At 45.0% G+C, this 18,663-nt stretch overlaps 1 protein-coding gene across 5 annotated transcripts in view; it reads right to left on the bottom strand.

Annotated features, from left to right (window-relative positions):
- ikbkb (inhibitor of nuclear factor kappa B kinase subunit beta) overlaps nt 1–18,663 on the bottom strand; it is a 153,008-nt gene that overhangs the window by 65,863 nt on the left and 68,482 nt on the right. For all 5 annotated transcript variants that reach the window (XM_072266325.1, XM_072266328.1, XM_072266327.1 and 2 more), the window contains exons 2-3: nt 17,881–17,996; nt 1,692–1,786 (exon numbers count right to left, since the gene is read on the bottom strand). In XM_072266325.1, the coding sequence (XP_072122426.1) occupies nt 1,692–1,786; nt 17,881–17,985 (200 nt within the window). In that variant the 5' untranslated portion in view covers nt 17,986–17,996. The remainder of the gene's footprint in view (nt 1–1,691; nt 1,787–17,880; nt 17,997–18,663) is intronic.

Here is an 18,663-nt window from a genome sequence, read left to right as displayed (position 1 = left end):
TCCCAACTCTGCTAGGTTTGGCTAACCAACTACTTGATGCAAAGGGATTTCACAAAACAACAACCGCCCCTGGTCTAACACTCCTGACAACAGCTCTCCATCAAATGTGAGACTAGAACCTGCTGCCCATGCTGTTGCCTCAACAATACAACCAACATAATCAAGAACCCAGCATGACCCTAATGCATTCTCTCTTCCCCACCCTTCATTCTGACAGTCAGAAGGTACAAAAGCCCGAGAACGCATACTACCAGGCTCAAAGACAGCTTCTGTCCTGCTGTTGTCAGATGTTAAAGATAAACTTAATCGTCCAGTCTACCTCATCGTGGCTCTTGCACCTTATCACCAGCCTTCGCTGTACTTTCTCTGTCAGAGTAACACATAATTCTGCATTCTCTTTCCCTTGGACATGCTACGTTGACAACACTCAGCACAATTCTTACTGAATTGATTTGACGCAAAACAATGCATTTCACTGTATGCGCACACAAATGATGCCAATCTCTTTAATCTCCCTCTTCTGTGACTTTCTGTGGGCTTTCTTGATCCAGGCTGCATGTACTTTCTCTTATTCTCTCCCTCCCTTCCTGCAGCCCCACAACCCCAAACTCCGGGAATCAGTGAGTAACTTTGTTCGGAGACGCACAAGCCACATGGAATTCCTCAGGTGAACGTGACACCACTGGGATCCAAGATTTCGCCTCCTACCAAGACTCCGCCTAGCCCACGAGCCCAAGGCCACAACCCTTCTGCCCACTGCCAGGATGCTAGCAGCTAGCACTCCCCACTTCTGCCCTACCTACAGACCGTCCCTACTTTACCAAGCTCGGCCAACACCAAACCCTCACAAGCTCTGCAACATCCCACCCCTCACCTCACCGCACCCCATCCCTCTCTGTTTATCACAGCATCCCCATGACCATCCCATGCACTCATCCCAACACCCCTCATCACAATCCCCTCATCATCAGACCACTCCCCCGCCCATACAGCTATACAAGACCTTGATCAGACTCCACTTGGAGTACTGTGTTCAGTTCCGGTCACCTCGCCACAGGAAGGATGTAGATACTACAGAGACAGTGCAGAGGAGATTTACAAGGATGTTGCCTGGATTGGAGAGTGTGCCTTATGAGAATAGGTTGACTGAACTTGGCCTTTTCTCCTTGGAGCGACGGAGGATGAGAGGTGGCCTGATAGAGGTGTATAAAATGATGAGAGGCATTGAACGTGTGGATAGTCAGAAGCTTTTTCCCAGAGCTGAAATGGCTAACACGAGGGGGCATAGTTTTAAGGTTCTTGGAAGTAGGTACAAGGGGGATGTCAGAGGTAAGTTTATCACACAGAGAGTGGTGGGTGCGTGGAATGCACTGAGCGACGGTGGTGGAGGTGGATACAATAGGGTCTTTAAAGAGACTCTTAGATAGGTACATGAAGCTCAGCAAAATAGAGGGCTATGCAGTAGGGATATTCTAGGCAGTCTCTAGAGTAGGTTACATGGTTGGCACAACATTATATAATGTACTGCAGGTGTCTACGTTCTATGTTCTTACCATTCTCCCCTCACACCTTCCTCTTCTTTCACACCCCTCACCATCCCAACCCCCTTGAACCCCTCCCTCTCATTATCCCACTCCTCATCACAGCCCTCCACCTGACCACTGCAGGCAACTTTGGCCCAAGGTGCTCACCGTTTCATGATCTGGATCTCCAGGCACCAGCGTTCTCGGTTCCTGGCGCTCAACTCCTGCCGGCACTGCTTGATGGCAATCTGCTCCCCGGTTTCCTGCAACCACAGTGACATTAATAAACACTCGCAGCACAGGCGCCGGACAAACCTATCTTGGAATCCAGTCAAGCTGACCACTAAAGAGCAGCCAGTTTGATGTCAGTGTCCGATCGCTCAGCGTGTGTTAACCAGCCCCATTTCAAAGTTTACAACAAAGAAACGCAGCAAGTCTTGACACACTGACAAAGAGGTAAAATACAAGGAAGAATACAAGGGCAGCCTGGTAGCATAGCAGTTGGCATTTGGCCTTACAATGCTCGCGATCAGAGTTCAATTCCCGCCACTGCCCCTAAGGAGTTTGTACATTTTCCCTGTGGCCGCGTGGGTCTCTGGTTTCCTGCCATATTCCAGAGACGTGCGGGTTGGGGTTAACGAGTTGTGGGCATGCCATGTTGGACCATAAGCTTGTCCCCGGCATATCCTCAGACTCTGCTGGTTGTCGACGGAAAGAGCACGTTTCACTGTACGCTTCAATGTGTCTGAGACCAATAAAGCTAATCTTTAGATTAAAGAACAAGAGGCACTAGGTTACAAAAGTGGCCCAAGGTTAGACACCATGCAGGAGAGAAACCAGCAAGTGTAGAAACCCAGATCTTCAGAGGAGATAGGACACGTCGAGAAAGCTTCCAGTGAGGGGGGCGGATCTCATCAAATCCTGAAATAGATAAAGTGGGTGTGGAGAAGGTGTTTCCTATAGTGGGGAAGTCTAGAACCAGAAGGCACAGCCTCGAAGTAGAGGGTCGTCCATTCAGAACAGAGGTGAGGGTAGCCAGAGGGTGGTGAATCTGTGGAACTCATTGCACAAATGGCTATGGAAGCCAAGTCATTAGGTATATTTCAAGCTGAGGTTGATAGCTTCCTGATTAATAAGGGTGTCAAAGGTTGTGAGGAGAAGGAAGGAGAAAGGGGTTGAGAGGGATAATAAATCCGCTCTTCCGTCTCGCCGTCTTCCAGAACCAACATAGCATGCCCACAACTCACTAACCCTAACGTCTTTGGATTGTGCGACAAAATTGGAGCACCCAGAGGAAACCCATGTTATCACGGGGAGAACATAGAAAATTCCTCATAGACAACGGCCGGGTCACTAATCACTGGTGTTGTAACGAGAGAGAGAGAGATAGAGAGATAGAGAGAGATAGAGATAGAGATAGAGAGAGATAGAGAGAGAGATAGAGAGAGAGATAGAGAGAGAGATAGAGAGGGAGAGAGAGATAGATAGATAGAGAGAGAGAGAGAGAGTGTGTGCGTGCATTCGCACACAGCGCCTGTGTGTCTTTATATAAACATACAGGGACTTGACCTTGGATGAGTGTGTTTTTAAAACCAGCAGGACATCACATTGCCTGCTCACCGTCCACTCTGGTTACAGCTCTGCATTGTGTCCCTGCTGCACAAGTGCTGTGTGCTGCCTGGAAGGGAACAAGGTCACTTCGTGGCTATAGGTTGCATCTTACTGTAAGGATGGCTTGTGGCATCTGTGAGCCTCAATAAATAATGAACTGATTCAGAGTTTCTTGGAATTAGTTCTTCCCTGAATGCTTGTGCTAGGATGAGGTCTTCAAAATTACTCATTCAGGTTACAGTTTACAGACAAAATCAACCCTTGCGTTAAGCAGTCTTTGCTGAAGATGGAGGGAGGGAGGGAGGGTGGGGGAGTTAATTGGAATGTGGGGTGAAAAAGACAGGTTTGGTCATTGCTTGGCCCTGTGCTTTAGTCTTCTGCTTCTGTCTGTGTCTCACCCACTCCTTCTCTTTGAACATACCAGCCAAACTCAGCGACAGCACAGGGGTGATGCCTCCTGACCTGCCTTTGGAAGGGTGCATCAAGTTCACCAATTTCAACATTTTTAGTGTTTTTACTCTGGGTTTCCAGCTTTCCTTCCAAATTCCTTTTGCTATCTTTAGGCAGTCAGTCAGTGTTTGCATCTCCTTCCCTCCTCAGTAAGGGGGCAGGGAGAAGATGGTAAAGGGATTTAATAGGAACCCTTCAGGCAACTTTTGAAGCCAGGAAGTGGGACTATGGTTTAAGATGCTGGAGAAACTCAACAGGACAGGAGTTTAAGAGGGCACACCAGTGGTGAGATTTCACTAGCAGCTTGAGGAGCTTTTGTATGTCACCAAAGACTCTAATAAATTTCTACAAGTGTACCATGGAGACCATTATGACAGGTTGCACGACCTTCTGGTATGGAGAGACCAATGCACAGGATCGGAAGAAGCTATAGAGGGCTGTAAACTCAATCTACTCCATCATGGGCACCAAACTTCCAACCATCAAGGGCATTTTCAAAAGACAATGCCTCAAGAAGGTGGCATCCACCATGAGGACCTACATCATCCAGTACATGTCCTCATCTCATTACTACCATCAAAAAGGAGGTACAGGAGCCTGAAGGCACACACTCAATGTTTTAGGAACAAAGTCAAAGTAAATTTATTACCAAAGTACATATATGTGACCATATACAATCCTGAGTTTCATTTTCTTGCAAGTACTCAATAAATCCATAATAGAATAATAAATGTAATAGAATCAATGAAAGACTGCACCAACTTGGTCGTTCAATCAGTGTGCAAAAGAAAACAAATGGCAAATACAAAAAAATAATCAGCAATAAATATCAAACGCATGAGATGAAGAGCCCTTGAAAGCGAGTCCATAGATGTGGTAACATTTCAATGATGGGACAAGTGACGTTGAGTGAAATTATCCCCTTTAGTTCAGGAGCCTGAGGGTTGAGGGGTAATAACTGTTCCTGAACTTGGTGGTGCGAGTCCTGAGGCTCCTGTACATTCTTCCCGATGGCAGCAGCAACAATAGAGCATAACCTGTGTGCTGGGGGTCCCTGATGACGGATGCTGCTTTCCTGCGATAGCATTTCACGCAGATGTGCTCAATGGTAGGAAGGGCTTTACCTGTGTTGAACTGGGCCATATCCACGACTTTCTGTAGGATTTTCTGTTTAAAGGCATTGGTGTTTCCATACCAGGCCATGATACAGCCAGTCAATATAATCTCCACTACACATCTATAGAAGCTTGACGAAGTTTTAGATGTTATGCTGAATCTAAGCAAATCCTAAGGCAGCCGTGCCTTCTTCATAATTGCACTTACGTGCTGGTCCCCCAAAATAATAACACCGAGGAATTTAAAGTTGCTGAGCCTCTCCACTTCTGATCAGGACTGGCTCATGGACCTCTGTGTTCCTTCTCCTGAACTCTGTGATCATCTCCTTGGTCTTGTTGACATTGAGTAAGAGGTTGTTGTTGTGGCACGACTCAGCCACATTTTCAATCTCCCTCTTACATGCTGATTCATCACCACCTTTGATTCAACCTGTGACAGTGGTGTCATCAGAAAACTTGAATATGGTATTAGAGCTGTGCTTAGCCACGCAGTCATAGGTGTAAAGCGAGTAGGACAGGGGGCTAAGCACACAGCCCTGTGATACACCTGCGCTGATGGAGATTGTGGAGGAGATGGGGCTGCCAATCCAAACTGACTGGGGTCTGAATATGAGGAAATCCAGGATCCAACAGCACAAGGAGGTATTGATGCCAAGGACTTCGAGCTTATTGATTAGTTTTGAGGGGATGATGGTATTGAATGCTAAATTGTAGTCAGTAAAGAGCATCCTGATGTATGAATCTTTGCTGCCCAGATGTTCCAGGGTTGAGTGAAGAGCAATGACATGGCATCTGCTGTGGACCTGTTGCTCCAGTAGGCAAATAGGAGTAAATCCAAGTTGCTTCTGAGGCAGGAGTTGATAATGCTTCATCACCAGCTCCTCAAAGCACGTCATCACTGTGGATGTAAGTGCTACTGGGCGATAATGGTTCCAACATTCTTCTTAGGCAGCGATATAACTGAGGCCTGCGTGAAGCAGGTGGGTACTTTAGACTGCCGAAGTGAGAGGTTAAGGACCTCAGTGAACACTCCAGCCAGTTGATCAGCATGGGCTTTTAGCACTTGGCCAGGTACCCCGTCTGGGCTGCATGCTTTCTGTGGGTTCATCCTCCTGAAGGCTGCTCACACATCGGCCTCAGAGACTCAAATGACGGGATCATTGAGGGCTGTGGGAGCTTCTGATGGTTCCTTCGTGCTTTGACAGTCAAAGCGAGCATAGAAGGCATTGAGCTCATCTGGTAGCGAAGCCTTGTTGTCACCTATGTCACTTGGTTTCACTTTGTAAGAGGAGGTAACATTTAAGCCCTGCCCCAACTGTCCAGCATCCTTCATTGATTCAAGTTTAGTCCGGAAATGTCACTTCGTCTACGAGACGTCTTAGTGTGTTGGGATCTCTGGTGCTACAGGTTATATGCTGATGATAATTGGGCAAGGTTTTCTTCAAACAGGCCTGATTAAAGTCCCTGACCATGATTTGCAATGCAGCATGCAGTAGCTCAAGCGCTTGATTACAGTCAACCACTGGTGATATGTAAACTGCGGGCAGAATTATAGAGAACTCCCCAGGTAAATAGAACAGATGTCACTTGACCATTAGGTGCTCAAGGTTGAGGGAACACGAGTTTGACAAAAAGCCACATCTGAACACCACCGAGTTTTTATCATGAATCACACACCTCCACCTTCTGCCTTCTCTGAATCATTAATTCGGTCCCTTCAGTAAATCGAGAACCGCTCAGGTCTGACTGCTGTATCTGGTGTGCTGCTGGAAAGCCATGTAACACTCAGGCATAGTACAAAACAATCACTCATTTCGCTCCGATACAACCTTGCCCTGAGGTCCTCAATTTTGCTCTCCAGCGACTGCACATTTGCTGGGTAAAGGGAGCCTCGTCTCTCTGCATTTCAGCCTGGCTTGGAGTCTCCCCCCTCCTCCTTGCTTCTGGCCATGGCCCGTTTATAAGTGCTGTACCTGCCTAGCCTGCAGAACACTTCTATTGTTCACGGACGCCATCTTGCATCCACTCAGTCATCAAATTTCTGAATGGTCCATTAATACTACCTCAACATTTTTGCTCTCTTTTTGCACTACAGATAAAAATTTGTATACCTTTTCTTATAACTTATAGTATATTTTATGTATTGCACTGTATTGCTGCTGCAGAACAACAAACTTTATGACAGGGAGGCAAAACAACATTGAGGATATACTGTACAAGGATTACAGAGGAGGAGGAGGAAGAGGAGCTTGCTATCTTGAGCCAAGTTAGGGTGGATAAATACCCAGCTCCTGACAAGATGTTCCCTCGGACATTGAAGGAAGCTACTGAAGAAACTGCAAAGGCCCTAGTGGAGATACTTAAAAAATCCTTAGCTATGGGTGAGGAACCAGAGAACTGGGGATAAGCTCTGTTCCGTTGTTTAAGAATAAGCTGGGAAATTACAGGCCGGTGAGTCAGTAATGAGTTAGTTATTGGAAGGTATTCTAAGTGACCAGATAGATAAGTATTTGGATGGTCATGGACTGATTAGGGATAGTCAACACGGTTTTGTTTGTGGTAGATTGGTGTCCAACCAATCTTAGAGTTTTTTTTGAGGAGGTTACCAGGAAAGTTGAAGGAAAGGCATTGGATGTAGCCTACACGGACTTTAGCAAGGCCTCTGACAAGGTTCTGCATGGGAGGTTGGTCAAGAATGTTCAGTCGCTTGGCATTCAAAATGAGGTAGTAAATTGGACTTGACACCTGTGGGAGAAGTCAGAGATGATTGCCTCTCTGACAGAAAGCTTGTGACAAGTGGTGTACGACAGGGTTCGGTGCTGGGTCCACTGTTGTTTGTCATCTATAATTAACGATCTGGATGATAATGTGGTAAACTGGATCATTAAATTTGTAGACGCCGCCAAGATTGGGGGGTTAGTTCGATAGCAAGAAAGACAATGAAAGCTTGCAGCAGGGTCTGGGCCAGCTGGAAAAATGGGTGGAAAAATGGCAGGTGGAAGTTAATGCAGAAAAGTGCGAGGTGCGAGGTAATGCCAGGGTAAGACTTAGACAGTGAACAATAGGCCACGGAGGAATAATATAGATATAGATAGAATAGTACAGCACAGTACAGGCCCTTCGGCCCACAATGTTGTGCCGACCCTCAAACCCTGCCTCCCATATAAGCCCCCAACTTAGATTCCTCCACATACCTGTCTAGTAGTCTCTTAAACTTCCCTAGTGTATCTGCCTCCACCACTGACTCAGGCAGTGCATTCCACGCACCAACCACTCTCTGAGTAAAAAACCTTCCTCTAATATCCCCCTTGAACTTCCCACCCCTTACCTTAAAGCCATGTCCTCTTGTATTGAGCAGTGGTGCCCTGGGGAAGAGGTGTTGGCTATCCACTCTATCTATTCCTCTTAATATCTTGTATACCTCTATCATGACTCCTCTCATCCTCCCTCTCTTCAAAGACTAAAGCTCTAGCTCCCTTAATCTCTGATCATAATGCATGCTCTCTAAACCAGGCAGCATCCTGGTAAATCTCCTCTGTACCCTTTCCAATGCTTCCACATCCTTCCTATAGTGAGGTGACCAGAACTGGACACAGTACTCCAGGTGTGGCCTAACTAGTGTTTCAGAGAGCTGCATCATTACATCACGACTCTTAAACTCTATCCCTCAACTTATGAAAGCTAACACCCCATAAGCTTTCTTAACTACCCTATCCACCTGTGAGGCAACTTTCAGGGATCTGTGGACATGTACCCCCAGATCCCTCTGCTCCTCCACACTACCAAGTATCCTTAGTAAGGTAGGATGGAACAGAGCGATCTGGGTATATAGATCCATAATTCCTTGAAAGTGGTGTCACAGGTTGATAGGATTATAAAGAGAGCTTTTGGCACATTGGCCTTCATAGACCAAAGTATCGAGTACAGGAACAAGGTGATTACTCACTGTGATCTGTGCAAATGTGACAACGTGATAACTTGGGTATTTGGCCGTGCAGTCATGCGTGAGCAAAGTGTACAGCAATGTGTTGAGTATTTAATATTTCAGTAATGTTTGAGTAATCTTGTTTCTATTGTTTGATTAAGCATTCTTGCTTGTTTAAATAATTAATTATGGGTTAGATGTAAAATACGTTAACTACATAAGACACCATGCTACTACGTGATAGGTGCACACCTCGCTTAAAGTGTACTCTAAATTACACCCACATTTTAGGACTCCCGTGTCTTTTCCTGAATTGGTTTAACGATTTGAAGTTACAAAACAGAACACCGGCAACAAGGTATTCTTAAAATGAACCTTTAAAATGAGACGGCTTTTGACCTGCAGTGACAGGTTCAAACTTTTTTTAAAAAACGTAGCAAGGAATGGGCGAATTTAAAAAAAAAACAGCATAGCACATACAGTGACAGTCTTTGGAAGGAATGAAATGATCAAGTTGTTTATTTTTTAAAAGTCAGAAAACTGAAGGATTCACTGGTTCATAATCAGTGAGTACCAGCTGATAATAATCATTAAAAACAGCAGAAATTGCTGACTACATCAAAAAGATTGACTTGTTTGATTACACAACAGATAATTGGCTCACATAAACTGAGCTATCAGAACAGTATTTTGAAATAAATGAAATAACCAAAAAGTGAGTGCCAAATTTGCTAACTGCTTTATGTTTAAAGGCACATAATTTGCTTCAAAGTTTAACTGTTCCAACTAAACCATCAGAAATGAGCTTTCCTGATATTGTCATAGTAATGCAGAAACATTTATAACCAAAACCATTGGTGATTTCAGAATGCTTTAGGTTTCATAAGTGAAATCAAAAGGAAGGGGAGTCCAATTCAGCATACATGGCTGAATTGGAGAGATTGTTTGAACACTGTCAGTTCGGTAATGGGTTTAATGATGCACTGAGAGACCACGTAGCTTATGGAATCTTAAAAGGAAGCATTCAAAAATGGCTCCTAACTGAAGCACAATTTACATTTAGAAGAGCAGTCGAGCAATGGAAATAGCAGCCAGAATTGCAATTTAGTTGTCGTCAGGATTGAAAGTGACATGGTTAAGGGGAACATGAGAGAGAACCTCTTCACTCGGGGTGATGAGTGTGAAACAAGCTGAGCGGAAATGGTGGATGTGGGTCCGATTTCAATATTTCAGAGAAATTTGGATAAAGTACACAGATGGGAGGGGTGCAGGTCAATGGAATAGGGGGTTTGCCATGGACGAGATAGGCCGAAGGGACAGTTTCTGTGCTCTATGACTCTATATGCCACTGACAGCAAACCTGATTCTGAAGTAGGTCACTAATTCTACTGTTAACTCTGGAAGATAGATGTGCACAAGTTGGCGTCCTTATTTCTCATGCAACTAACTTGTCTTGTTACTGACTCTGCTAACAGGCACGTGACTCAACGGTGAAAAGGCTGAACCTCATAAGCAATACAGGTCTAGGGTCAGTGTGATGTGGGGTTCAGCCAAACTGGAACGCCAGGTGGTTCCAATGAAAGAAACCTCGATCTGAGCGGATGCTGTGTAAATACTGCCCGTACACAGATCGTACACCAATGTAAAATTATAAAGAAAGTATGTTTACCCATTTTTTAAACTTTACCAAACAGTTAACACAGAAAGAAAAAGGTAAGAGGTCCTATTACAGCTAAATCAGCCTAAGTGTGCACAGAAACGTTGGAGCTCATTCCTGTAGCAGCTAGGAGTAGCTGAATTCTCCTCACCAACCACAGACAGAACTTCCCTTCTTGGAATCCTCTGCCGCACGAAGCACTCCTTGCATCAGGGTCAACTTTCAGAGGGATCTTCCCTGGTGCTCTTCCCTCCAGATCTCTCACCAAAAGACCCCAAACCAGACTACTGTCCTTCACAAAACCCTTCCTGTTCAGCTCTAGAGAATGTTCCATGCCACCCCACTCCAGATTGGCTGACGCACCATTCCTAAGTTGGACAACATGGCTCCCTATCTTTAGCTGAAACCAAAACACTCTGACCAGAAGGACACACTCCTTTTACAGAAAACTGCTAAAGTACCTCACAGCATAGCAGTAGAAATCTTACCCAGGGCATTACACTCTCCAACCCTCCACCAAAAGTAGTCACGCCCTCCTGACTTTGGAACTTATTAAACCATTATTAACAACACTGTATTCAAATGAAGCTCATGTTTTCAGGACGCCCAATCCATTTGTAAATGGCAGAAACATATTGGGATGAATGCAACACACTGTTTCCCTGGTGCATCATATGCCAGCCTGTCTGGGGGTTTCCTGAGACCTTCTTAATTCATCATCAGCTTCTTTGGCCTCAGATACTTTTTGTGACTGTGTTCCTGTATATTTGGGATGCCTCCCCCTGTTTATCACTCATACCTTCCAACAACTCGGGTCCCCTGGCCACCTGACTGAACTTGGCTTCATCTCTAATCCTATGGAGCCCAGTTTCCCCTCATTGTCTGTTATCACATCTGTCTGTCCACTGGTAGTCCTCCCTGTTACATCTGCGTCAGCGCTGGGTGATTCAGAAACCTCTTCATCTATTCTCAGGGAACTTGCACAAGATCAAGCAATACAACACCCCCTATTTCCTCATCCTCCGAGTCTGTACAGTGCTCGGTGGTTTCAGTTTGTGATTTCAGCTCCTTCTTTCTGCTGAAATCATACTATTGTCAGCTTGTTGCCTTTCTGTTCTCCTCCTTCTGTGAAGAATTCTCCTGCTAAGTTAGGTTCCATGTCAAGCTCTGGGTCAACATATACTCCTGCCCTTGGGGTGGAAGGTGATTCTGATGGAGAATTTTGACAGGACCATCCCCATCTTCTGGCTTCACATGGAGAACTACAAATTTGGCATCTGGCTCTCCACTACATAAGGCATAAACACCCAGGAATCGGCCAACTCATGCTTCTCTGGTAGCCCCAAATTTCTCATTGAAACCATCTCCAGGCATCAGTTGAGAGAATCTAATCTTTGGTCACATCTCCTCTTGTTTCTTTGATTTTGCTTAGCAGCAGAAACTGCTGCTAGCTCAAACTTTTTGCAGTTCTTACCTCATGTCCGGCACATACTTACATCTTCTGCGGCAAGTCTTCACCACCGATTCCAAAGCAGAGAACATTAAATAATATGTCTAATAGTCAGTAGCTTAATTCTGTGTACAGTTGTACCAAATGCCCAACATGCTGGCTCCACTTGTTCTTTCTGTTTGCGTCCAGGGTTCCAAGCATGTCTAGCAATGTCCAGTTGAACCTTTCAGGCTGGGAATCACCCCGAGGTTGATATGACGTGGTCCTTGACTTCTCGACTCCAAGCGTGCCCAGTAACTCATGTATGAGCCGACTCTCAAAATGCCTTTTCTGATCACTGCGTACTCTTCTTGGGAGGCCACCATGAACAAAATACTTCTCCCATGCCTTCTGTTCTTTGTGGGGAAGGCTTGAGCATATCTGGTGTAGTGATCAGTGATGTATTCTGCTGTGAATAGCTGCAAAAATCCCTTGGTGACAAACACTCAGTGGCCACTTTATTACATAGGCATGTGTGCAAACATCCAATCAGCCAATCATGTGACAGCAACTCAATGCATAAGAGCACGCAGGCATGATCAAGAGGTTCAATTGTTGTTCAGACCAAACATCAGAATGGGGAAGGAATGTGATCTGAGTGACTTTGACCATAAAATGCTGGTGCCAGATGGGGAGGTTTGAGTATCTCAGGAACTGATCTCCTGGAATTTTCACGCAGAACAGTCTCTAGGGTTTACAGAAAATGTTGCAAACCGCCGGCCCCCCGAAAAAAGAAATCCAGTGAGCAGGAGCTTAGTGGGTGAAGACGCCTTGTTGATCAGAAAGATCAGGGGAGACTGGTTCAAGTTGACAGGAAGACAACAGTAACTCAAATAATTATGCATTCCAACACTGGTATGCAGAGGAGCATCTCTGAACCCTGAAGTGAATGGTCTACAGTAGCAGAAGGAACAAGCATACACCCAGTGGTCTCTTGTACTTAATACAGTGGTCACTGAGTGAATCTGTACTTCGATAATGATTTTACTTTGAAATCCTAGATTCAGTTAACAAGATGATTTTGAAAGCAGTGCCATTTAATGTGCACTGCAAACAGGTGCAATGTTCAGATGTTGGAGTATTGTAGAAAAGGTCTTATTTTAAGCACCCAAGAACCCACAGCGGTGTTAATAATCAGACTAAACTCAATCCTTGAGCCACACAGATATGACAGACGACAGAATTCCGAGTCAAGCAGAGGAGTTTTAGCATAGGAGAGAGAGGAGCGGTCTTGGCTACTACCATCAGGGAGAAGTTTAAGGAGCCTTAGGTCCCACACCACATAACCCAGGAACAGTACTAGCCTACAACCATCAAGCTCCTGAACCAGTGTGGATAACTCCACTGCACTCAACTCAACTCTGGACTGATTGCACAACCTAGAAGACTCACTTTCAAGGATTCCAAGCTCATGTTCTCATGGTAGAGTGGTGGTCAGCACACTTCACAGTGCCAGTGACCCCCAGTTCAAATCCCGTTGTTGCCTGTAAGTCATAGTCATACTTTATTGATCCCAAGGGAAATTGGGTTTCGTTACAGTTGCACCAACCAAGAATTGAGTATAAGTATAGCAATGTAAAACCATAAATAATTAAATAATAATATGTAAATTATGCCAGGAAATAAGTCCAGGACCAGTCTATTGGCTCAGGGTGTCTGATCCTCCAAGGGAGGAGTTGTAAAGTTTGATGGCCACAGGCAGGAATGACTTCCTATGACGCTCAGTGTTGCATCTCGGTGGAATGAGTCTCTGGCTGAATGTACTCCTGTGCCCACCCAGTACATTATGTAGTGGATGGGAGACATTGTCCAAGATGACATGCAAGTTGGACAGCATCCTCTTTTCAGACACCACCGTCAGAGAGTCCAGTTCCATCCCCACAACATCACTGGCCTTACGAATGAGTTTGTTGATTCCGTTGGTGACTGCTACCCTCAGCCTGCTGTACACTCTCCCTGCCACCGCGTGGGTTTCCTCCAGGTGTCCCAGTTTCCTTCCACAGACTAAAGGTGTAACGGTTGGTAGGTTAATTAGTCATTGTAAATTGTCCCATGATCAGGCTAGGGTTAAATCAGTGGCAGAAGGGCCTACTCTATGCTCTATCAATAAATAAATATCTAATTATTGATTTGCATAATTTATCTTCTGTACATTAGTTGTTTGTCATTCTTTGCATATAATTCTTCATAAATTCTAATGTATTTCTTTTGTTACGTACCCCGTAACTGGGTTGCCAAACCAGCAGAAATGGACCACTTAGTTGGAGTCTGGTTAACAGAAACTAATGAAGTTTTTATTAAAGAAATAAGTAACACAGTACTCTAATCGTAAGGATATAAATGCAACAGGTTAGCAATGATAGAACACACATGTACACAGAACTAGGGTAATAGGAATCAAACAAGCTCTATCGCAGTCTAGGGGTAAAATGATCAGTCTCAAGTGACGCAGAGTTCAGTTCAGCTTAGTACAGTTCGCAGTAATCACTGTTGTGCTGTTGGAGAGAGGGAGAGAGAGAGAGAGAGAGAGAATGCAAATTCTGATTCACACAGACCTTTGTTCTTCACAGTTAGCTTTCGGGCGAACCCTTTTATGTCTTCTGTGGTCACCGACTGTGACCCCCCCTTTCCGAATACGACTGTTCTTCCGCGGTGAACCCGGCACCCAGGCAAGGGCGGACACACACACCAGGTTCCCGCCGATCGTACCTTTTCACCCTGTGTGTCTGTGGTCGGTCCCGCGACCAGACCTCCAAACTCCACCAACTTGTGGGGGCACACCACTCTTCCAGGGTCTCATTATCTTGTGATCTCGTGGTGTGTGTCGTGCCTTAGCGAACCTGTTCTTTTCATCCCCCTGCTGGGGTATCGCCTGTCCATCAAACTTCAAACAGTTCAGGTTCAAAGGAACCGGTCTGTCAATACTCAGACTGGTGTCTCTTTTCGTTATCTCTCTCTCCTCTCTCATTAACATTTTGAACGTTTCTTCATTTGTCTCTCTTATCTCTCTCATCAGCATCAATCTTCTGATAACTTGGTTTGTCCTCACACTTTATTTTCCTGTAAATCTCTGCAAGAAGATGAATCATGTACAAACCCCATTTCCAGAAAAGTTGGGCTATTTTCCAAAATGCAACAAAAACAAAAATCTGTGATGTGTTAATTCACGTGAACCTTTATTTAACTGACAAAAGTACAATGAAAAGATTTTCAATAGTTTTACTGACCAACTTAATTGTATTTTGTAAATATACACAAATTTAGAATTTGATGGCTGCAACACACTCAACAAAAGTTGGGACAGAGTTAAAATAAGATTGAAAAGTGCACAGAATATTCAAGTAACACTGGTTTGGAAGACTCCACATTAAGCAGGCTAATTGGTAGCAGGTGAGGTATCATGACTGGGTATAAAAGTAGCGTCCGTCAAAGGCTCAGTCTTTGCAAGCAAGGATGGGTCGTGGCTCACCGCTTTGTGCCAAAATTCGTGAGAGAATTGTTAGTTCAAAAGGAACATTTCTCAACACAAGATTGCAGAGAATTTAGGTCTTTCAACATCTACAGTACATAATATTGTGAAAAGATTCAGAGGATTCAGAGACATCTCAGTGCGTAAAGGGCAAGGTCGGAAACCACTGTTGAATGCGCGTGATCTTCAAGCCCTCAGGCGGCACTGCCTAAGAAACCATCATGCTACTATGACAATTATAGCCACCTGGGCTCGGGAGTACTTCAGAAAACCATTGTCACTCAACACAGTCCGTCGCTGCATCTAGAAATGCAACTTGAAACTGTATTACGCAAGGAGGAAGCCATACATCAACTCTATGCAGAAACGCCGGCGAGTTCTCTGGGCCCGAGCTCATCTCAGATGGATCGAAAGACTGTGGAACCGTGTGCTGTGGTCAGATGAGTCCACATTTCAGCTAGTTTTCGGAAAAAACGGGTGTCGAGTTCTCCGTGCCAAAGATGAAAATGACCATCCAGATTGTTATCAGCGAAAGGTGCAAGAGCCAGCATCTGTGATGGTATGGGGGTGCATCAGTGCCCACGGCGTGGGTGAGTTGCATATATGTGAAGGTACCATTGACTCTGAGGCATATATTAGGATTTTAGAGAGACATATGTTGCCATCAAGGCGACGTCTCTTCCCAGTACGTCCATGCTTATTTCAGCAGGACAATGCCAGACCACATTCTGCACGGGCTACAACAGCGTGGCTTTGTAGACACAGAGTGCGTGTGCTTGACTGGCCTGCTGCCAGTCCAGATCTATCTCCTATTGAAAAAGTATGGCGCATCACGAAGAGGAGAATCAGACAACGGAGACCACGGACTGTTGAGCAGCTGAAGTCTTATATCAAGCAAGAATGGACAAAATTTCCAATTGCAAATCTACTACAATTAGTATCCTCAGTTCCAAAACGATTAAAAAGTGTTATGAAAAGGAAAGGTGATGTAACACAATGGTAAACATGCCTCTGTCCCAACTTTTGTTGAGTGTGTTGCAGCCATCAAATTCTAAATTTGTGTATGTTTACAAAATACAATTAAGTTGGTCAGTAAAACTATTGAAAATCTTTTCTTTGTACTTTCGTCAGTTAAATAAAGGTTCACGTGAATTAACATATCACAGATTTTTGTTTTTATTGCATTTTGGAAAGTATCCCAACTTTTCTGGAAATGGGTTTGTAGTATATGTTGACATGTACTGACTGGTAATAAATTTACTATGAATTTTGAGAATTCCAGTGCTTAGGACCCAGGCAACTGAAAATACAACCTGCACACTCTGCAATGTCAGTCCCTGGTCTCTTCTATGGCCACGATGGGCCTTTCTCAGGTTGGAGGAGCGACACCTCATATTCTTTCTGGGTAACAATTAATATGAACTTTGAATTCTCCAGCTTTGGTAATTTCTCTCCCCCCCCCCCCCGCCACCCAATGCTTTATTTTCTTTAACTTTTTATTAGCTGTGTTGCTGACGTATAAATAGCTGGAAATTAGACATACCCAACGATCTAGCAGCTCCCAAAGGTGGCAATGGCAGACTCCACAGTGACAGGCTGCCTCGTGCCAAATACCATTGGCTCTCCACTTCATCTTGGCCTTCCCCCAGGAGGAACAGGTGCACTTGGCGTATTGACTGATCTTAATATTTTTCACCACTTTGTGGAACAATACTCTGTATCGGGTGGCCATACTTGCTCACGATCCCAACCTTCCTCGAGTATTTCATCATCGTCACAAATTTCTCCCCTCTCCTTCTCTTTATTTCCGTTTGCCATTCTGGCTCCCCACTCACCCATTCTCTCTCTTCACCTGCCCATCGCCTCCCTTCGGTGCCCTTCCACCTTCCCATTCTCCCATGGTCCACTGTCCACTCCTATCAAATTCCGTCTTCAGGGATAATGCACCTGATTCTGATTCTCCACCCAGGCAAGCAGCGAGACCCCCACTCCCCGTCCATCTGCCGTCATGGGGGTTTACAGCCTCTCATCGGGATCCAAAGACAGAAGTAGATAAGACAGAGGGTAGCAGACACCAACAGAATCAACAAACTCATTCGTAAGGCCAGTGATGTTGTGGGGATGGAACTGGACTCTCTGACGGTGGTATCTGAAAAGAGGATGCTGTCCAACTTGCATGCCATCTTGGACAATGTCTCCCATCCACTACATAATGTACTGGGTGGGCACAGGAGTACATTCAGCCAGAGACTCATTCCACTGAGATGCAGCACAGAGCGTCATAGGAAGTCATTCCTGCCTGTGGCCATCAAACTTTACAACTCCTCCCTTGGAGGGTCAGATACCCTGAGTCAATAGGCTGGTCCTGGACTTATTTCCTGGCACAATTTACATATTACTATTTAACTATTTATGGTTTTATTACTATTTATTATTTATGATGCAACTGTAATGAAAACCAATTTCCCCCGGGATCAATAAAGTATGACTATGACTATGACTAAAGGTCAAAGAAAGTGAGAAACCCAATGAGAACTGTGTTCCGATGGATGTACAATGGAGAGCGACAAATAAAGGGTGAGTGGGCAGTGACCGGGTGGGGATCAGGTGGCTGGAATCCACAAAACAGATCTGGATCTACCTTGTTACTCCATCGGTTGATGTTCCCAAATCCGCCTGTACCCAGGCGCTCCTTCATCTCCCACGCTCCGCACGTCAGGTTCTGCGAGGAAGGCGGTCGACTCATCTTCGCTCATCCTAGAGGCAACAGAGGCAAGTTACATCTAGTTACTCTGAAACACACACACACACACACACACACACACACACACACACAGAGTCATCCAACATCGTGTCAATCCAGCTCCTCTGCTATTGCACTTTGGAGGCCAATGGACCTTGGGCAAAAAAAAAACAACAAATGCCGGAAGAACTCACATTACAAATCAATGATTTTGATGATGGAATTGATGGCCACATTTGCAGACGATATGAAGGTAAGTGGAGGGACAGGTTGCGTTGAGAAAGCAAGGAGTCTGCAGAAGGACTTGGGCAGATTGAGAGAATGGGTAAAGAAGTGGCAGCTGGAGTGCAGGGAAGTGTATGGCCATGCACTTTGTAGAGAAGAAATAAAGCTTTAGACTATTTTCTAAACGGGCAGAAAATCCAGAAATCAGAGGTGGAATGCAGGATTCCCTAAAGGTCAACTTCCAGGATGAGTCAGTGGCAAGGAAGGCAAATGCAATCTTAGCATTCATTGTGAGCATATGAGAATACAAAAGCAAGGACGTAATGCAGAGGCTTTGTAAGGCATTAGTCACACTGCATTTGGAGGATTTGTGAGTAATTCTGGAACCCTGATCTCAGAAAGGATGTACTGGCATTGAAGAGGGTCCAGAGTAGGGTCATGAGAATGATTCTGGGA

Source organism: Mobula birostris, chromosome 8 (assembly GCF_030028105.1).
Source record: "Mobula birostris isolate sMobBir1 chromosome 8, sMobBir1.hap1, whole genome shotgun sequence".
Classification (NCBI taxonomy): Eukaryota; Metazoa; Chordata; class Chondrichthyes; order Myliobatiformes; family Myliobatidae; genus Mobula; species Mobula birostris.
This window is presented reverse-complemented; position numbering and strand designations above follow the sequence as displayed.